Genomic DNA, 22,936 nt, shown 5'->3' on the forward strand with positions numbered 1-22,936 from the left:
CGAAAACCGTTGAAATTGAACAAAGTTGATATATACAGCAGAATCCTCACAAAATAAGCTTTCCGTTCCATCATTAAAAGTTTCAAAAATATCTTCCATATTGCTACAATAACTAAAATAAACTGATCGAATTTTATATCGACAAAAGCACATACGACCTATTCAAATCGAGCTCCAGAATTGATAGTTTGTCGCCATTTTCATAACATGCTCACAAAAATAAACTGTCTCAGCTGAGTCTTCTTGTGATTCGAGATAGTTTTACTAAATTAACAAATTGATTTATTTCATTCCAAGATGATAGAATTCACCATTTTCGAAGCACATTAATTTTATGTTTCTGCATATTTCACGGTAAAATTGAATGCGCATAAGCCTACCAACACAGTAGCTACTAAAATACTACTTTGATATGATCGCTTCTAATTACGAATGGTGTATCGTATCCTCCTGAACTTTACGTGTCATCGAAGAAGTTTCTCTGCATCTTGAGCTGTCATAGTTTTTCTTAATGTGGTTTGCAAAACCTCTCCGAGAAAGGTCCACTTAGCCGGAAAATGCGCTTAAAGAGGTTATCAAGAGGTTTTTATGTATAAATCAGTTTTATTACAAGTTTCACAACATTGACCATGAAGATCCCTTATAGAGCCGAACAAAAAATAAAATGCTACCTGGGTTTGGTATTCTTGGAATAAATTTGAGTTATTATTGCTGACTTCACCCCAAATTGGACTGACACAATAGTGTGCACATACCTTCAAAGTGTGATTCCGGCGCACGACCACGTCGGATCGAGTTGAAGTCTTTGGTGCACTTATTTCTTGTAAATCAATGAATAAGTGCACCGAAGACGTCGAGACGATCCGATGTAATTGTGCACTTTTATCACACTTTTTAGGGGTACCAAAAATAGTGTGATAGTCCAATTTGGGGCGAAATCTGCAATATTTTAATCTCTATCATGCGCAGCTTTTTTTCTCACTCATTCTCGTAAACAAGCACGAAAAAGAGAAAAATAAAAGAGGAAGCACTTGCCCTTTCTTTTATCTCGCTCTTTCTTGTGTTTTTCAAAAAGAATGAGCGAGAAAAAAGAAAAAGCTGCGCACGCTAGTGATATTAATTGTAAGCTCCTAATTCATCCATAATTAAAACAAACTCAATTAGGGTAAATGTACCAATAGTGGTGCCATTAGTAGCTCCTTGTTGTAAAATAATCGAATAAAATTGATAATACCAATCTCAGAAAGTCTGAAAACGTTAATCGGTAGTTTATCACTTAAATTTGCTAAGAAAAATGTTAAAATCATTGGTTAGGTCAGTTTTTGTTAATAAATTACTTGCACCAACTATAGGTACCCGGTTCCTATAATGGAGGTAAAATTTAACATTGGTTCCTATAGTGGCGCATCCCATTGAATTCTTATGGGACCCACCACTATAGGAACACTACCACCACTATAGGTGCAAAGGAGCAAAAAGGTTAAGGAAAACAATTGTTTAAAATAGCTTTTTCGTCAAATCATGCACACAAAACTGAATTAATATTATCAATTAGGTATGATGCATCTATTAAAAATGTCATTTGCAAGATTTTTGGTCGAAATAGTGCTAAATAGCCACTACCACCACTATTGGTACTACCTCCACGAAGGGAGCTTTTACCCTATCAAATAAATGGTATTCAGGAAACAGGATGTGTTATCAATTCTTTATCCGCCTTTGCTCAGAACTGTGTGTTTCAAATTGGAAAATCGAGTAAACGCGCGTAAGGCATCGAGTGCACGGGGTCAAATATATGACAATGAGTTAACTAGAAAGCAAACTGTAACGTTGTTCGTCTTTCTGTTAAAATTTCCTTTTTTTACCTTATATTTTATAGTAAAGTTACAGTTACTGTTATCAAAAAACGTTTCAAAATTAATTGTTGCTATTTTTTAGATGTGCTATAAATTTATAGCATCTTTTGATAATTTTAAGAACCATTGATATATCAGCCGCAAATTTGAAATTTCTAGCCATAAATTTTGAAGCTTTATCAGGATAAAAGCTTGTTAGTAGGGTATGTGTACCATAAAAAATCTCAACACCCATATTCATCTCATAGCAGAGGCAGATATTTTAATGATGTAATTATGCAATATTGGAGCGCAAAATTGATTGGGAGATTAATGAAAAATGTTCTTCGGAAGATTTCCCAACGTTTCACATAGCATATTGCACTATACAATCGTTGTAAATTGTTTAAATGTAATAAAAAGTCTAGCTTGGATTATTTTAGCCAAAGTCTTACCTTGTCTTGACTGGTTCGTCTCCATCACTCGTAAGGTACAAACAATATCATCCTATTCTTTGCCCGGCTTCAACAGTTATTTATTCACCATTGAGAACTTTTTCACATTTCACTACACTTTCTAGCTAATAATTCACATTTTTCCGCTCCAACTAGATTTATCAGAATATAAAAAAAGTCTATAGTTTCTTTGAAAACTATGAGATTAACTTTCACAACTTTCATAATATGCTTGCCCGTATTTTCATCTGTTTACTTTTCCGCGGATCTGGACATGGTTGCCGATTCACATAGTTTTGATTTTAGATTAATTTAATACCAATAACCACCTCTTGTAGTTAATTTTAAAAGAATTATCTTCTAAAAAGACGAGGAAAAAGATTTAATTTATAATCCAATGATGAATCAAATATATTCTAAATGTTACCTTTTATTAACATCAAGTCTTCCAAGACTTCCCCTTGATCCAAAAAAGTATTAAATTTTCTTACATGAATATGAAATGCCTTGGCTGGCAGCATTGCAAACATTTTGTTGTACATACACCTCCACAATAGTGTGCGTAATAAGTTAGATATAGATCTTTTTGCTATCACGTCGCAAACGGCTTTGTTTTGAGCAATTTCTTCTACAAATGACAGGACTACTGTACCGAACTGCCAATGCAGCTTGAGCATAATGCCAAACGAGCAAGTTCTCCGAAAGCTCTACCTGATACATAATGATTTCTAAAAGGGCCTAACGCTGATTGAAAACGTCACTTTGTGTTGAAATCACACGCTTAAATTTTCTGCCACATTGATTGAGTGCATGTTGCTCATGTTTGCGCTCGGATTAAGCACCATTTATACATCCTATTTTGTCCGGTTTTATCACATTAAATATCTATCATTATATTCACTTAGCTATGGTAGGTTAACACAAACGGTACATTTTTAATCTCATATTCATTAAACCAGCTACTAACTAAAAATATAAAATAATTCCTTGCTTTAAAACAAGAGGCAAATACCTACATAAAAGTGTTTCACCATTTTGCAATTTTTGCGAGAGAATCGTTTAGCGTGAAAGTGTAGCAAGTAAACAAAATTTGTTGTAGCAAGCTGAAAATAAGTGATCGGTAGTGGCAGCGAAAATAAGTGATCGGTACTGGCAGCAGAAAATGGATCTCGTCGATGAGTTGGCTTCCGGGTCGATGTCGCTGTCTTCGGCAGGTAAAATACTTTCTGTATTATTTGATAAACACAGTGGGCAGGTGGAGCAAAATGAGTGCAGTAGAGAAGGCCGCTTCAACATTATGTAAACAAGCACCATGGTCCTACCTACCTACCTACCCCTACCCACCATTAGGCACGTTACTTAAATTAATCTATTTCTAGGTGGAACGGAACTATGGAATCAAGATCTAACAGAAATCTTTGCCCAACCTTCACTTGCTTCCAACCAACCCCAGGCCTCCATCGACATGAACTCACATAAGAAGAAGAAGAAGCGAGCTTTACATCAAAAATCCACCAAAGATTATTCGGAGTCATATTTACAAAGCATGTTAAACAATGTGAAAAACGGAAGAATGACCATGTACCACGTGGATAAATATTACGGCATTCCACGGGGGACACTCCAATACAGACTCGGAACGAAATTTATGAACAAAGGGCGGAAGGGGCCTGATACTGTGCTCACTACCGAAGAAGAAGCAGTCGTACTAAGCTGGATTTTGACAATGGAACGGAGAGGCTTTCCAGTAACGCGCAGGGGTTTGGTTGCAAAAGTGTCTGCCTATTTGAAGCAGCATCCGAGGACGAATCCTTGTCGAAACAGCGTACCAGGTAAATGAAATTTCATACTTGTTTCTCAATACCCAAGCAACACATATGTCACAGAAGAGTGTACACAGCGCAGGTTTTTGGTTGCACAGTAGCTACAGTTATGTAATTCTAACCGAATGCTAGAATAACTTGACATTGACTCTTGTGCAACCAAAAACCTGCGCTGTGTACACTCTTCTGTGACAGATATGTTGCTTGGGTAAGAAACTATAAGTGTTTTTTCGTAGTCAAAAATAGTCTCAATAAAATAAAACTTAGACCACAGACAAACAGACATAACACATATTCTCATCTGGAAGCGATTGAACGAACAACTCAGTTTAGTTTTGAAACTCTGTTAGATCTAACAACTCCTGAATGTGATTCTATTAGTGGGGTTGACCCAATTTTAATGTAAGGAGGGGCAGGGGAAAAGGCTCCTATACTTTTTTTTATTACGTGGATTGCCGGCAGGGTACCCGGGTACCCACAAAACTAAAATGTTCATATCTCTGTCAATTTTCAACCGATTTCAACAATCTTGGTCTCAAATGATTCAGAAACTCATCCTCTGTCGATCTGTCATTGGAATGGACCGGTCTGGTTACCCCGGTTTCCGGAAAATCCGGATTTCTACGGACATTTACTGATATTGAATAGTGTTCGAGTTTTACAGATTAGGAACTGTAATATGGGTCTCAAGCAGCTTGAAATTTCCTCAGTAGATCCCGGGTACCCTACCGGCATTCTACGGGTGTTTTTTTGCCGGCCACACTACGGTTAATTAGTACATGCATAGTGCAGCAACAATAGTAGCCTTAAGGTCAAGGTGTTCGGTATACCAATCCGTGTGGTCAATTATGAATTTTATTAATGGTGACAGTGGCTGAACAGACTGACTGCTGATTAATGGTCTGAAGTATGGCTTGTTCAACCTTTTAAGGGGAAGGTCTCCAGCGTTTACTTTCCAAACAACGCATTTTGCCTCGCACTTTCTCGAGCACAAATTCGAAGAACCAGCAAGCGAATTGGTCTCAAAAAGCTACTCGGTGTTCAATGCGAGTTAGCAAGCATCAAGTAGCGTTATCAGATCAATTTGCTGGATGGATTTCCAGATTTGTTCTCGGGAAAAATCGAGAATATTGAAAGGCGGCTATTGTGGCGGCCATATTTGTACTCTAGCAACCTAGTCCATAAATCAGAAACACATATATGGCTGAATATCTAGTTGAATAGAATACTCTTCATGTGTAACCGGCTTCAAAACAAATAAAAACATTCAGAATTATTCATCTGTTGTTCAACCTTTAATCAAATATATTTTGACAGATAGACTCAAGCAATTTTTCGTAGTGTATACATCGCTTCTTCAGCCTCAATTCAGGCTCAGTTCAACTTACGTTCTTGATTATTTAGACACATTAAGAAATGCACTCCGACCGACAGAATGTGGAGCGATACAGACAGAAGCGGAAGCAGCAGACCCGTCTCTTCCGGGAGAAAAAGCGCCGCCTGGAAGAAGCGGAGTGCGAGGAAATGGAACTGCTGTGCCGTTCACAGGAAACACACAAGTTCTACCAGAAGCTCAACGCATCCCGCAAAGGCTACGTGCCGCAAGCCGAAATATGCAGGGATAAGGAAGGGAGCCTCCTGACGGACAAACGTGAGGTGATCGAAAGGTGGAAGCAGCACTTCGACGAGCACCTGAATGGCGAAGAGAATGTAGGCACGGAGGACCAAGGCAGCGGAGGAAATGACTATGTTGGTGCAGCAGAGGACGGGAACGAACCAACTCCCACGCTGAGGGAAGTTAAGGATGCCATCCACCAGCTCAAAAACAACAAAGCGGCTGGTAAGGACGGTATCGCAGCAGAACTCATCAAGATGGGCCCGGAAAAGTTGGCCACCTGTCTGCACCAGTTAGTAGCCAAGATCTGGGATACCGAACAGCTACCGGAGGAGTGGAAGGAAGGGATAATCTGTCCCATCCACAAGAAAGGCGACAAGTTAATGTGTGAGAACTTTCGAGCGATCACCGTTTTGAATGCCGCCTACAAAGTGCTATCCCAGATCATCTTCCGTCGTCTTTCACCTAAAGTAAATGAGTTCGTGGGAAGTTACCAAGCCGGTTTCATCGACGGCCGGTCGACAACGGACCAGATCTTCACCGTACGGCAAATCCTCCAGAAATGCCGTGAATACCAGGTCCCAACGCACCACCTGTTCATCGACTTCAAAGCGGCATACGACAGTATCGACCGCACAGAGCTATGGAAAATTATGGACGAGAACAGCTTTCCCGGGAAGCTGACTAGACTGATAAGAGCAACGATGGACGGTGTGCAGAACAGCGTAAGGATTTCGGGTGAGCTATCCAGTTCATTTGAATCTCGACGGGGACTACGACAAGGTGATGGACTTTCCTGCCTACTATTCAACATCGCCCTGGAAGGTGTTATGCGACGAGCCGGGCTCAACAGCCGGGGTACGATCTTCACGAAATCCAGCCAATTTGTCTGTTTTGCGGATGACATGGATATTATTGCCAGAACATTTGGAACGGTGGCAGAACTGTACACCCGCCTGAAACGTGAAGCAGCAAAGGTCGGACTGGTGGTGAATGCGGCTAAGACAAAGTACATGCTGGTAGGTGGGACTGAGCGAGACAGGACAAGCCTTGGCAGCAATGTTACGATAGACGGGGATACTTTCGAGGTGGTAGAAGAATTCGTCTACCTCGGTTCCTTGCTAACGGCTGACAATAACGTGAGCCCTGAAATACGAAGGCGCATCATCAGTGGAAGTCGTGCTTATTATGGGCTCCAGAAGAAACTGCGGTCAAAAAAGATTCACCCCCGCACCAAATGTACCATGTACAAGACGTTAATAAGACCGGTGGTTCTCTACGGAAGGTGGCCAAAGCCGGAAGGATACGGTGGGCAGGACATGTTGCAAGAATGCCGGACAACAACCCTGCAAAGCTGGTGTTTGCAACTGATCCGGTTGGCACAAGAAGGCGTGGAGCGCAGAGAGCACGATGGGCGGACCAGGTGGAGCGTGATCTGGCGAGTGTTGGGCGTGACCGAGGATGGAGAGCTGCAGCTGCAAATCGAGTATTATGGCGGCAAATTGTTGATTCAGTATTATCATGAATTTGATGTGAACTAAATAAATGAATGAAGAAATGCACTCGTTTTCCAGGACATGTATACAATGAAGTATGGTGTAGATGCTATGGTGGGTGACTATAAATCAGGAAATCCGAGTTCAATTCCCAGTTTTTCCCAGAGATTAATTTACACAATTGCGTGAATATAAAGTCACGAGTGAAGAAAATAAGTTACCGAAAGTGTTTTTTTTTATTTTCGATAACATAAATCTGATTGAGTGCTATGCGAATATTAAGCCTTAAATCAGCCTTTCAAAGAACCTCAAATTAGGTAAATGCTGAATAAAATCACCAAAATTAGATGTTTGGGAGCTGACACTATTCCCATGGGCTGCAGCCTCATTCAAGACCAATAACTTGCAATGGAGCCTCAGCTAGTAGTTCTGAATTTGTAGTTTTGTACCCAAGCATCACACATATCACATACGAGTTACGGCAGCGCAAGTTTTGGTTGCATAAGAGTTACAGTAATGTATTGCGCGCAAACCCCAAAATTTTATTCCCACCTTTGGGTTTCCGCGCCGAAGACCCAGCGCCAAATTCGGCGACAAAGAGAGCTGACAGCAGTCGCCGGACAGTTGGCAATTCTGATATTTGACGGCGGTCGCCCGTTAGTCATGGGAGTGGATTGTTGTCACGCAAATAGAGTTTTTCGCTGAAAATGCATGTGTATTGAGTTATTGTTGACAGATTTTCTGCTGTGTTAGTGTCGAATTCAGCGATTTCCTGTATCGCGTAAGCCTTCGCTGGAAGAAAACGTCATGTTGCTCAGCGAAACAAGGAAAATTTTCAGTGAAAAAAGCAATATTGTCAACGCAACTTAAATATACGTCACCTTTAGTCTTGTACAACCAAAACTTGTGTTGCCGTAAATCTAATATGACATGTGTGTTGCTTGGCTAAGTTCGAAGCTTTGTTCGCCATAAAGCTAACATTGACCTATTTATATTTTGGCCACCAAGACCAATCCGCTTTTTGCCCAAACAGTTATTCGATGTTGGTCCAACAGTGGTCCTACATTCGATATACCCATATAGCCACAGCTGTAAAGGCGTGGGTATCCAGCATGACCATGCTGGGGGTGACGGGTTCGATTCTCGGTCGGTCCGGAAACTTTTCGTAAAGAAAAGTTCTTTAACTTCCTTGGGCATACAGTATCATCGTGCCTACCAAACGGTTATACACATGCAAAATGGTTATTGGCAGAGGAAGCTCTCGGTTAAAAACTGTGGAAGTGCTCATAGAACACGAAATGTCTATGGCACAAAAAAGTTGAAACTGTGGACATTTATGACTAATTGCAAATATATTGATCATAGAAAAACATTTGATGCAACTAAAATGTGTCCAAACTAGAAACAAATGCATCTTGTTGAGCTTTTTTTCTTTTCCAGGCCGAAAATGGCTTGCCGGGTTTATGCGGCGCCATCCCCAGCTATCATTGAGAACTCCGGAAGCAGTATCATCAGCAAGCGCGAAAGTAACCGAACATGATATTCGTAAATGGTTCCGAACTGTAAAAGATTATCTTATCGAAAACAATCTCATGGATGTCTTGGAAGATCCTTCGCGTATTTTGAATGGAGATGAAACCGGATTCCGAATGGATTCATCACCAAAAAAGGTTTTGGCAACAAAAGGTGCCAGGAATGTACCGATTGTCGAAACACAAAACAGTAAACAGAACGTCACCGTTTTATTTTCGTTTGCTGCGGATGGTACAATAATTCCTCCGGATGTGATTCTTCCAATGAAAAGATTAAGCTGTGAGATAGCTCAGTCCTTCCCTCATGATTGGGGGTTGGGTACATCAGAATCAGGATGGATGAACTCGTACAATTTTACTGCTTACATCAAAAGAGTACTATATCCTTCGTTGACCAAGAGAAATGTAAAGTTTCCAGTGTTGTATTTCGTCGATGGCCATAAGTCGCACACGGCTCTAGAAGCTGCTGACGCATGCGCAGAGCTGGGTATTATCCTTATTGCCTTATTTCCCAATGCAACGCGAATCATTCAGCCAGCAGACGTATCGATATTCCGGCCATTAAAAAACAGCTGGGAGAGAGTTGTGGAAATCTGGAAGACAGACGAAAAGGCTGAGAAATTAACAATTCCAACAATCGGGCCATTGCTTGAGAAGACTATGGAATCAGCTTTCAAAAAGTCTACAATAATAAATGCATTCCGGGTCTGTGGCCTTTTCCCATTCAATCCAGATGCTGTGGATTACAGTAAATGTGTTGCTGACAGTCACTGCCGTATCAAAACAGCTTCGCAAATTTCAACAAGCACGACCCACCCTATGGACACATCAAAGCATGAAAATCGAATAACTCTTGTACCCACAACGGCAATTGAAAGTGCATTGGAAATGATTGGAGACGAAAAAATTGAGCTATACAAATTTGGTGACCATAATAGCTTTTCAAACGAGGACAAAATGTTGTCATTCATTTACAACAACATACTCAGTATTGGTAAATGTGGTAATGATTTTGAACAATCCAATGAAGAACCAACCAGCATGGACCTTGAGTTGGAAGCCGCGATTGCCGAGCCAATAATCATCCTCGAAGACGAAGAAGGAAATCTGGCTGATTATGGGAATTGCTCTTTGAACATGGAAAGTGGTTGGTCTTCCACGAGAGATTATTCCAGCGAAACAGTAAATAATTCAGTTTTCTTGGATATGCCCAACGACATGGCGACTCCTGAATCATCGATTCTCATTGGACATAATTCCTTTCTTGAAGAGGAGTATCGTGCAAATTGCCCGGAAGAAGACACGACAATGAATAGTGTTTCAAATGAATACCAAGAATCCCGCAAAGACACACGTGAGTTAGATTACGAAGAATTAACAATCAACGATGAGGATGAATTGGAATGGTATCCAGATTCAAGGTTGAATGTTGAAGAAGGGGAATCGCCCATTCCGATGGAGAAATTCGTGTGTGGTAAGTATCATTTTTCACTTGAAGTATCAAAGGGTTAAAAACAATTTAAACTTTACAATTTGATCACATCAAGTCATCATGCTTAACCCTCGTTGTGCATTGGGCTCATTATTACCTAGACAGGCACGCTGAGCATGCACTACGTCAGCGGGGTGAACGTCTGCTAATGTACGAAGAAGGTTAAAGCAATATTAAAATCTAGTTTAGTCCAGGTATATTACGTCACAGGAGGGATGGGTACAGTCATTATATACACAGTCTGGCGGATAGAACTATCGGAGCCAATTTGATAGGAGACAATTGAACTTGACAGCTTGAGAGGGCTTGAATATGAGGGGAGTATTGTATCCGTAAAGATAAAAAAATCATGTTTTGAACAAAGTCTGCCGAAAGCTAGATTTTTTTCCAGTGTTGGCAATACATAATCCAGTTGCCATTTCTTAGGATTTTCTATTCACCAGACTATATATATAGTGACTGTTGGCTTTTTAAGGTTGAAGAAGTAGTCATTGACATAATCGTCATCATTGGAAATTTCTTCTCGCTGTTTTCTAGCTCAAAACCGAAAAGTTCGTAGTGAAAAAGTTTTCACTGTATTGTGGACAGACAATGGAGTAAAGTGAACATATTTTCAATGAAAACAGTTCAGTTTTGAAAGAGAAAACTGCTTTTGACTTTTCTTTGATGACGATTTAATCAATGACAACTTCTTCAACCTTAATGTAATTTATAGACGTTCTGTAATTTTGAAGCAAATAAAATAAGGTTGATCATTAAATTCATTCAAAATGTTTTATTTCTCTTCATTTTATTTTTTGGAATGCACATATTTTTACTGATGAATTTTATCATTATTTCTTCCAGATACGCCACCGTCCGACCTTTCAAATTGCAGTAGCTTTTACAAGCACCAGGAAACAGAATCAGTCAGCGCTTCAAAGTTTTTCGTAGCTCCGCCAAGTCCTAAGCGATGCTCGAAACACCGATTTTATAAACAAAAATCATATGCAATTCTGACAGCAGGAGAAAGATTGCAGGAACTCCGCCAAATAGAGATCAACAAGGAAGTAGCAGCAAAAGAAAAGTTGGAGAAAGCTGAGAAGCGTAAGGCGGAGAAGCTAAAGAAGGAAGTAGCGGCACTGATTCGAGCTGAAGAGAAGGAGAATGCGAGAAAAATAAGAGATTTAAAGAAGGAAGAAGAAGCCATCAAACGAGCCGAAAAGAAAGAAAACGCTAAAAAATTGAAAGAAGAGAAGAAAGAAAAAAAAAAGAACTCAAGCAAGCGTTTTGATAAGTTGTTAGTATAGGATCTATAACTACTACTCCCCGTATGAAAACAAAACTTTTACATAATGGGCATTAAATTGTATCGCACTGCTTGGTAGATCAATTTATCACTGGATCAGTTATACGTACCTCACCAAAAATTCAAAATCTAGATTCCATTACCTTTTAGCATTCTGTTTGCTAAGCAAATACCTTGCGGACTGTTGAAATTGTCCTTTTAATAAGCTTCACATTTGAAAAAGTTCAATTAGAAAATTACCAGTACAATTGTAACGTAAGAGAAACTGTTGCTAATGTTTGTATATACTTTTTAAATAAAAAATAACAACATCTTGCTGAACATGGCAACTTTTATTTTATTTCAACTGTGATAGTTTTCACAAAATATATGTCATATATGATTCTTCTGCCTATACCGGTTTCTATTTCTCTAATTATCTATAAACTAAGCATATACAAAAAAGAAGTGGGTAGAAGGTAGAAGTCGTTTTTGATATAATCGTCATCATTGAAAATCAAAAAGCAGTTTTCTCGTTCAAAACAAAAGTTTGCGCAGTGAAAATGCATTCACAATGCAATTGTTTTTCTTTTTTAAATGGTGATGGTTATATCAATGACGACTTTTTCAACCATTTTACTGACAAAAAGTATAGAAGTGTCTCGATACGTCAATTTCTTTACATGAGTTGAAACGGCTGGGGCAAAATAAAACGCAGCTATGAAATACATTTCAATAAATTATTTTTTACTAGAAGGTCGTTTCTTTTCAAAACTTTTGGAGTCGACATTCAAATTGTTTATCACGGTTAGTTAGCAGCACGTTCACCCGCTGTTTCATGTCAGCTCGATCGTTTCATCTTGCTTCAGTGTACCTTATAACATCAAAATTAAACTTCTGGTAATCACCCGATTTAACTGTTACATTACTATTAAGTTTTCTCCGTTTCTTGTCTGCCTTAATACACCTTAATATTCCTCTGCTTCCATCCGTTGCTTGAAGGCATCATGTGATTCACTGATCTGACTGAAATAAGAAAATCTTGTGAAGAATTTCATAACACATTACAATTTCTTAAGATGTTTACCTTTTACCAATGCTGAATGCTCATACAAGTTTTATTAAACTATTAAACTCTCAACACTTCGTCGTGATTCAAATTTTACTGTATGGCAGCATAATGCACATTTTATGATACCCTAAAATGTTTATAAGCTAATCAAATATAGAACAAACAGGCAAATAAACATGCTGGCTGGGAATTTCTATTTGATTATTTATGTTTTGATCGGAAGTCTGGTGACAGCGGTGGTAAACATGTACAGGGTATTTTCTGATATAGGCGTAATTAAATTGATTTTGTTTTTTTTGATTTCGTCGTTGTTGTTAAATTCTAATAATATTAGCAAAACGTCGGCATATATTATTATGCAAATAATTAACGCGTAGTTCAAATTAACTCAATAGATATTTTCGAGGATATTTGTTATTTCACAGTAAAATTTGATATAAAATTGATCATTTTTCATTTTTTGTTACGCCAATTTTGTTTAATACTCTGGATATGTTGTACACATAACGCTATAAATATTTTCCCGTCTTCTCTTCTTACTTCCATCGAGTTAGTATGAGTTTGAGAACTGTTTAGATAAACTAATACATTTTGGATCATACTGACGCAACACCCTAGAATAAATACAAAAGACGCACTTAACTCCATTTCAGAATAATGACATAGATCAGTAATATTATGTTGACTTAACGAAAAAATCAAAATTATTTACTAGATGGAGAATTGCTGTAACTAATTTTTAGCGTGTATATTTTGTAATTGAAAAAAAAAACAAAAACAAACGTTTTCTTCACTGGCCCTTTTCAAAATCGCACTGACGTTTCTGCTGCTGTTTCATGTAGTTGTGAGATATGTTGTTTTGAATTTTTCCTTGTTTTTTTTTTGTTTTTGATTAGGCTCGGTAGGATTGAAAAAGGATCTCGGATAAGATTAACGATTTTTAGGAGAGCTGAATATGGGTGCAATAGTGTAGCAATTATTTTGAAGAAATTAAGGATTAAAGGAGCAAAATAACACTAGTTTGATGCTATTAAATGGTTCACCGGAAGATAACAAATGTGTTTCGTGTATTGTGAAAGTATTACATTGATTTACAGGTAAGTTATCCGTGTTTTTCACTACTTCGTCGGGTTATTGAGATTTTTAATGGTACACATACCCTAGTAGAACTTAGACATAGATGACCTGTAAATGAAATAATTTCGTCTAATGTTTATATAAAAGTATGCGTTAATATTGAATGTATTGCAAAATGACTAAGCATTTTAGGGCATGACATATTCCTTTTGCGACTACTGTTTCATTCCAAATTAGTCTTGGCTGAAGAGTAGAAGCCAGTTCAGTGATATCTATTATTTCTTTTTTATAATCCAAGGTGTGTAAAAGTTCAAAGTGAATTATTAAAATTATTGAAAAGTTATTAGAAGAATATTTAGTGCAGTAAAGTGAACCGTAATTTATTTAAATGTTTTATTCTATTCTTTTTCAACGAACAATAGTTTGAGTTGTATTCTATCACGAGGAACAGAGGTTCTGCTCTCGTGCATTCTTGTATAGTACAAAAGGTAATTGTTTATTGAATTCCTTTAATTGTAAGAAATTAATCAAAGATTCAAATCGGACAGCAGCGTCCGATTGACGCTTTTTGTACGGGCTTGAAAGCTCTACGGCCTTCGTTGGCCAGCTACGTTCCACGAAGTGCCATTCCGGACCGTGCGGGCCCGCCATTACGGTAGCTAAACGGGAATAGAGGCCATCCGACCTGCCGAGAGTCTTCGAGGGAAGGTTTCATTACGTCACGGTGGTTGAGTAGTCCCACAGGCGAGAACCAGTTGGAGGCACGTTGGCCTTCCGGACGAGAGGAGACGGTAGAGTATCGGACCATCAGCCACAGCCCATTCCCGCAACGTTGTTTCGGCCCCTTACGCACGTGTGCCCCTCCCGGCGACGCTTCTGCCGAGGAGCTCTGGTGATCCCTGGAACAAAAGGTTCGGACACCCGCTGTAGCCGGTACCCCGGCCGCTGGACGTCACGCAGCGTCGACCCACCCCTGACGGTTCGAGCAGCTGCCAGCATCAGCATAAAATCCCTGATCAGGTATGTTGTTAAGCATGGCCATGTCACACACACTACAACACATACACTTTCACGTTACACATAAATGAATCTTTTGAAAAAATGAAGACAATACAAATGAATTCAATCTAAATTACTTTGCGTTTCTCCGTTCATTTTCTACCGAGCCCTGAGGTAACTTTGTCCACCCAGGAAAGTCTTGAGTCACGTGTCTGTTGAGCACGTTTGCGTTATACGTTCACTTTACTGCTTCGGTGCGTTCGCTTCAGGTTAATTCACTTTGAGTTTTGGCAACCTAGTTTCTGCGTTATATACCTAGGTACCGTTCGAGCATTCCTCCCTAGTAGATTGCACTCATGCTGTTAAAAGCTTAGTCGGGCAACTTAATACACGACCAGTGGTCTCTCATCTAGAGAGTGGCGCATAAGCCACTGCGTTTGCGGCATTTCTCATTGGCAGATACGACGGACGGTTACAAAACATCTGTTTGACACTAATGAGTATTCGATCGAGTCAAACCAAGCAGTTTCCTTATGAACGTGGTATCCGTGACCTCGTTGAACTCGAAAAAGTTCTCTGCTCTCTCCAGGTAATCGTCAAAGTCAGCACTTAAATTTATTTTACCAAATTTGGATGATAGTGTGTAATAATACTCAGAACACCTAGTTTAGGTTGAAGAATGTAAAATTCGATCGAGATACCAATAAAGATTATTTAAAAAAAACGAAAGAAAAGCGTGGATAGCGATGATTTACCTCATTTGGAATGATTCTAGCAGCGCACAGAATTTATGCAATTGCGCGCTGACCCGATAGAGCCCCCAGGTATTTCACTACAAGTTAATGGGTCATGTACCGTCATTTCTGGTGAAATTGATCGACGTGAGGTCCATTTTATTTGTCAAAAATAATGCTCTATACTTAAAACAATATATGGGAAATGGCGACCATCTGGCTCAAGAGTTATTGAATGATGAGTTGATCCGAACGACACTATCCGGTTGAATCTACAAACATTCCAGTTTGTTTGAAGAGCTCTCAAAACAGAACAACTAACATGATGGTATTGTCAAACTGATGTTTGTTGCATTTAACTAATGCACATCACTACAAATTTTAGTTAATTCCAAATAACGTTGGCAGTCAAATCAAACTAATATTTCGTTTGTGCCAAATTCAATACAAAATGCCGGTTGATTCAAACCAAAGTTTGTTTGTATTTACCAATTAGTTTTCTCCGTGTAAAGTATCAATGTTAGATATCAATGGCATGTTTCATTTTGAATCGCATAAATAAAAGAGAAGTGTGGAGCGGACTTGTTGTGATGGTTAGAACACTTGACTATCACGCTGAGGACCTGGGATCGAATCCCACTCCCGACAAACTCACAAAATGTGAGTTCTTCCTTCGGAAGGGAAGTAAAGCGTGGGTTCCGAGATAAACTAGCCTAGGGCTAAAAATCTCGTTAATACAGATAAAAAAAATAATAAAAAAAGAGAAGTAGTGTAATTTTCTAATTGTTGCACGGCTAAAAATTCGCCAATTGTTGCACACTTCATAAGAATAACATTGAGTGTGCAACAATAGGCGAATTTTTAGCCGTGCAACAATTGAAAAATTACACTAAATGATTCAATTGTTTAAAGCATGTTCTGAAAACATTATGGAGTAGAGAATGGGTGGAGAGGGGTTTGGTTTTGAGCGAAGGGATATGTAATTTCAACTAATGGGTTGGTTTGTATTGAACGGTAAGTAAATGGAGGTAGGAATCAAACCAAAATTTGTTAGAAACATGTAACTTATACCAGTTGAAACAACAAACAAAATCGGTCATATCATCGACTTACAAAACGAGACAACCATCATAAAAGTATTTTTAAACGGAAGTTTGTAGAAATAAACCACCAAACGAAGCGCCGGAGAGAAAAACTGAAAACTTGGTTAATAATAACTACCGTAATCCGGGGTCAAATTGATCACTTCAAAACAACTTTTGCCGATAACATTAGTGACTATTCAAATATTGCAAAAATAATTTCTGTAAAATCAGTACCCAGTGGATCTCCATGAAACCATGTGACAAAATTTTGTTCAACTAATTTAAACTTTTAGTAAAATTACTTCAAAAATCAAAAAAATTGAAGATGCCACTTTGGGGCGAAATTGATCAGTGTGCAATTAGGCATCGGTTAAAAAAAAAATTTCCTTATCCACTTAATTTTGCTCTTCTGAACCCGAATAACGCGTCAAAAATCTTACAACTAGTGAATTTGACCCTTAAAATGCAAAATTAAATTTTGAAATTTCCCCCTTAACGCCTAAAGGTAGGCAATTTTCTTTGAAATAAGTGGTTTCTGTTACAATAAACCACTTTTTCGTCAAAAAAAGAACTTTTTTTAACTTATTCATATTCAGAATAGCTTCATAACTTTCTAACCAAGGCTCCACAAAAATGTTAAAACAATAAACTTACTGGAAGTCCTAGTGGCAATCGATTGTTTGCTGTCAATGATTTCAGCTTAGTGAGAAATACACTGCAAATTCCTTAAAAAAATACTGCAAAACTAACTTTTTTCTAAACAAATAAAAGTCTAAACTCATCTCTAGACATCTATGAACTAGATGAGGTAAGAAGTTTGAGATCATTGCGACGCTTAGAAGTTCCTGGTATGCAATTACAATGTAGTACCCAAATGATCAATTTCACCCCGCTGATCAATTTGACCCCGGTTTACGGTACCGCGGATAGTCAAATTAAGGGGTAAAATACCTTGCGGGGGTAAAAAAAATCGAACCTTTTTTTTTTTTTGTTGCATAATCTGAAAATATAGTAGCTAGACAAAACACATTTCAAATTTCATAGGCGGGAATCGAACGCGCACTCAGCACATGATAGGCATAGGACTACACTCCCGTGCAAAAGTTTGGGGTCACCCCCTCGAAAACATGGAAATGTTTTTCGGTCATATCTCAGTCATCTTTCATTTAATCCCCTCGTTCTTATACTCTTTCGAAAGATAAAGAGTTAGATTTGATTCATAGGTACTTTTCACAAATTTTATATGAAATTTTTAGTATGAAAAGTTTACCTAAACTTACATGTTTTTCCTAAATCTGTACGAAATATTGTTTTCCGTGTAGTTCAAAATTGGGTCGACCAAATTTCAAAATTAAAGTTGCATTAGAACCCTATTTCTATCCTCTTTGAGAGCCATTCATTAGATTTTAGCGAAAAAAATCATAACATAATTTAAATGATCGAGTTAGGTTTACAAGTCACCGTGCAAAAGTTTGGGGTCACCCCTTAGTATGCTGCATCGTGCAAAAGTTTGGGGTCACCTTCCAAATGAAGTCTGAGTCGGATTTTTATTCAAATCGTCATTGTTTTTGATGCAACTCCAATTCCTTCTTTGATATTTGAATGGCAAGACACAAAAATGGCTATGAAATGTTCATAAACTAAGCTCTAGACTAATTTAAGGTAGAAAACGGTATATAAAATCCATACTAAACCAGCTAAGTTCGTTATATAAAGTGCAAAAGAGGATGGAAGTGAGATAAAAATGACTAATTCGTGAATTCTACCCTATATAACTGTAAGTGTTATAACCACAAACATACCATTACCCTAAAATCCAAAAGTTTCAGCAATGTTACATATTTTATTTTAATAAATATGCCATATCAAAAAATTATACCTTTGCTTTGCACCAAAACCCAAAATCTCGAATATAATAGTACATTCCGAGAAATGTCATTCGTTGTTATGGATTTTGGGGTAATGGTATATTTGTTGTTTTAACACTTACTGTTATATAGGGTAGAATTCACGAATTAGTCATTTTTATCTCACTTCTATCCTCTTTCGCACTTTATATAACGAACTTAGCTGATTTAATATGGATTTTATATACCGTTTCTACCTTAAATTAGTCTAGAACTTAGTTTATGAACATTTCATAACCATTTTTGTGTCTTGCCATTCAAATATCAAAGAAGGAATTGGAGTTGCACCAAAAACAATGACGATTTGAATAAAAATCCGACTCTGACTTCATTTGGAAGGTGACCCCAAACTTTTGCACGATGCAGCATACTAAGGGGTGACCCAAAACTTTTGCACGGTGACTTGTAAACCTAACTCGATCATTTAAATTATGTTATGAATTTTTCCGCTAAAATCTAATGAATGGCTCTCAAAGAGGATAGAAATAGGGTTCTAATGCAACTTTAATTTTGAAATTTGGTCGACCCAATTTTGAACTACACGGAAAACAATATTTCGTACAGATTTAGGAAAAACATGTAAGTTTAGGTAAACTTTTCATACTAAAAATTTCATATGAAATTTGTAAAAAGTACCTACGAATCAAATCTAACTCTTTATCTTTCGAAAGAGTCTAAGAACGAGTGGATTAAATGAAAGATGACTGAGATATGACCGAAAAACATTTCCATGTTTTTGAGGGGGTGACCCCAAACTTTTGCACGGGAGTGTAGAGTAATGCGGGGCAAAAGTTCGCACCTAACAGACTTCACAAAATAACTATTGAACGAAAAGAAAACATTATCGTTTTTCTTCGTTAATTGGGTCCCTATCATGTTGCCTTCAAAACGTAGTACTAGATTTTTTCGCGTTGCTTTTGTAGTTTTAGTAATACAATTTTTAAAACAAGTACTCCAATGCGAACTTTTGCCCCATAGTGGGGGCAAAAGTTCGCACTATGCGGGGCAAAAGTTCGCACCTTGTACAGGGTAGTTTATTGGTGTAATGTTCACTTATTTCATGTTCATCTTTTCACTCTAGCCATGGAATCTGTTCCTTTCTGTTCTTAGCATTACGGCCCAACTGGAATACGACCTGGTGTTCAGCTTTTGTATAGAGTGTGTTTTATGAAAACTTCCACAACTATTAACTAAGAGCTGTCCTTTACAGCGTTACTGAAGTTGTCAAAATACATTGTGGGGTAATCATAGAGATACGTGTTGCACAAAATACATGAAAAAAAAATCAAATATGCAGTAAAACTATTGAACAAGACCGTTATCGAATCTTATCCTCGTCAGTATGGTGATGAATTACAACTGTGAATTTACAAACTAAGCTATGAAAGACCCCGGTAAAGTAGATGAACATAAGACCTTCAGAAACTTACGAAAAGACACGACGAGGATGACGAAGAAAATGTTTTAAAATGTTTTTTTAGCCATTTTTCATTGATTGATTTGAATACGTGAATAAAATGTTTGCCTTACAATCAACCTTCTTACAAAACTAAGTTCAGATCCTCTGCCGCAACGATTTCAGGGTGCATACTACTCATATTATGCGTATATAGTAGTTTCTATACGAAATTATCATTGCTTCAAAGAATCTGTAATTATATTGATGTACTAGACTCAGAAATCTAGTGCGAACTTTTGCCCCACAGCTACTGCGAACTTTTGCCCCACTGTCGAAGTTTTAACAATTTCCCTTCCTGCAAGAAGCAATAGTAGTTTATTGTTTATTCGAGTGCACTTCGTGAACTACTATGCAATAACGATTCTCCGACATAAAGAGGTTAAAAGATTCTTCTTCTTCCTGTTACTACAAATTCTTATTCCAAAAGGTCCAAAAATTCTATCAAAACCCCTAGAAACACATTTTTTTGCATAACTCTGCCAAACCATAACGAAATCGTTCCAAATTTTATTGACGAGTAGCTGACCTGATTATGTGTCGAACCCATACAGATTTGTTTGGGTTCTTAACTCATGCTCAGAAAAAGACCCACTGCGAACTTTTGCCCCGTGCGAACTTTTGCCCCGCATTACTCTATATACTTGCACTAGGTAGCACTATTTAGTCATAGTGCTTCTTTCTAGTCTAGAAGAACCCTGCCGTGCTTGGTATTTGCAGCTTGCAACAGGTTATTATAACGACTTTCTTTATCTTTCTTGTCTATCATTGCAGACCTTCGTGATGAACGGATATGAAAATTAAGTCAATTCACAACCACGTGATAGTTACTAGTAAGACTTTATCACTTTTTATGAACAAATTCATCGAACAACCATTAGCGCTGAAGACAACGGAACAAATTCTCGTAACTCAAATGTTCGACGTACTGCATAGATAGTAGCGCATCACTCATCGGATTGTTGTACATCATTTTCGTCCTGTTTTTCTACGAAATGTTAAATTTTTGTACAATCGTATTTTAGCGTAATTGAAGAAAAAGATCCGAGAAATGATAAAAAAAAACAAACGAGTCATCCCGACAGACAAAAACCACTACTTGTTTCTGCAAAAATTTAGATGATCTTTTGTAAATAGAAATTTTAAAGTGATGTTTCACTTACTGCAAATATAGTGGAACCGATACAGAAGTTTTGTTTTGAAAACGAGAGAGCAAATTTGTAAGAGAAATATGAAAATTGTTTTATAAACCAAGATTGGCAGAGTAGTGCAAATGAACTAATACTGGCTTGTGAGAGTTTATAGAAGACATTTAGGAGTAGTAGGAAACAAATTAGATAGAATAAAATTTAGAAAAATATGGGAAAAAAATAGAAAAGAGCATTTATTTAATTACTGGCACTACCGGATAGACAGTGTACATATAAATGGGAAGTGAAAAGCAAAATAAGGAAAAGACAAGATAAGACGAAACAAATTAACGAACTAAAACAATCAGTATGTGGGAAATCCAACGAACCATAAAAAAAGCTCCGAAGGTGTTTAGTCAAACAGATAAATACAATAAATTCGGTGGCCATTCCATCTATATTTTGCTCACAAAATGGAATTTATTTTTCGAGACATAAGTCAATTCGAACATTAATGTAAAATACTTTACTATGTCAAATCTTTCTAAGTGTAAACTTGCAATCGATATATATTCTTGTTGTAATGATTACACCTGACAAGATGCTATGCAAAGCATAATAACAGTTATTAGTTTCAACTGTTTGGTTGGATTAAGTAAGATATAAAGTGGCTGTACCATCAAACATCAATAATTAGTCCACCCGAGCAAAGGAGAACAATAGACATATAACTCAGTGATAACAATTTCTTGTTCAAGAAATCATTTTTCAATTTTGTTACTTAGTGATTTCAGGTGAAATTGATCGATGTGAGGTTCATTTTTATTTTTCCAATATAAATCCTTAAACTTAAAGCAAGTTGTGCAATAGTACTGTTATCTGATTCTAGAGTTGTTGAATGATGAGTTAACAAGTTTTATAGCTTATTGGTTACGTATGTCTGTATAACATACAACAGGGGTATTCACTAAACAAATTATTATTATTATTATTATATTTTATTAAAGACACTTTACCAAAAAAGTTGGCATTCGTGTCCACTTAAACAAATGAAACATCTGTGTTAGCCGTGATTATCTGATTATTTTAAGTTTCGAATGAAATGTCAAAGATTGCCTTGGTGATTGCGGCGTTTAATCAGTTCAATCGGTTTACGCTGTTTAGTAAATCTCCTAAATATTTTCTCAAACTGCTTTTCAAGCGATCTTGAAACATACTTTCAAACTTTCCTTGCTATATCAGTACCGCACATGCTATGAATGTTTCTCGCTGTTGAATAATCGCTAAAACCGATTTGCTACTGGGGTTGCATCTACGGGTGGCGAATTAAGCTCAAGCTCAGCTAAATAATCGCTAAAAGTGATTTAAAATTTGCGACCGATAAAAATATCTTTCTGATAACAAAATAATTAGATAAAATACATTGTTTTACTGAAGTTGTTATCAGGGTACCCTTGATGATAACATAATGATATCACCTGTCACGGTGTCTGTGACAAAAAACATTTTAGAAAAATTGTCAGTGTCGCTAAGTCATCTACCAAATAAAAGCTAAGGATCTCCTCTTTCAATTGTTTTTTTTCTGAATTCTAGTACAAATTTCTAAGAAATGCTTAGTTTCCGAGTACTTTTCACCCTAAATTTGTATTAGGGAATAACCCCAATAAAACATTTCATTCTTAGCATCAAATGAAAAAGGGATACCCTTAACTTCCATTTGGTGGGCGATACTTTTTTCATAATATTTTTCTGTCATTTTTTACAATTAGGGTAAAAGCACTAGACTTCGCCACTGCTCTAGTCTTCGCCCCCTCCATACAAATTCCATTTCTATGAAGTGGCGAAGATTAGAGCAGAATTTTAGGGGGCGAAGTCTAATGTTTACCCTAGTTGTTATTATATTTGTTGTGTTGCTTGCTTATTCAATCAAACTGAATTAATTATTTTCTATATTGGCTAAC

The 22,936-nt window shown here is 37.5% G+C and overlaps 1 protein-coding gene and 1 long non-coding RNA gene across 2 annotated transcripts in view; both read left to right on the plus strand.

Annotated features, from left to right (window-relative positions):
• LOC115266332 (gamma-aminobutyric acid type B receptor subunit 1) overlaps nt 1–22,382 on the plus strand; it is a 458,609-nt gene extending 436,227 nt beyond the window's left edge. Inside the window, exon 17 of the mRNA XM_062851638.1 lies at nt 20,620–22,382. Within this exon, the coding sequence (XP_062707622.1) occupies nt 20,620–20,642 (23 nt within the window). The 3' untranslated portion in view covers nt 20,643–22,382. The remainder of the gene's footprint in view (nt 1–20,619) is intronic.
• LOC134287095 (uncharacterized) lies at nt 13,804–14,753 on the plus strand. The gene is made up of 3 exons (XR_009997013.1): nt 13,804–13,962; nt 14,087–14,152; nt 14,213–14,753. It is a non-coding gene; the product is annotated as an uncharacterized LOC134287095 (long non-coding RNA).
• Nucleotides 22,383–22,936: the final 554 nt, after the last annotated feature.

This window comes from Aedes albopictus, chromosome 2 (assembly GCF_035046485.1).
Source record: "Aedes albopictus strain Foshan chromosome 2, AalbF5, whole genome shotgun sequence".
Taxonomy (NCBI): Eukaryota; Metazoa; Arthropoda; class Insecta; order Diptera; family Culicidae; genus Aedes; species Aedes albopictus.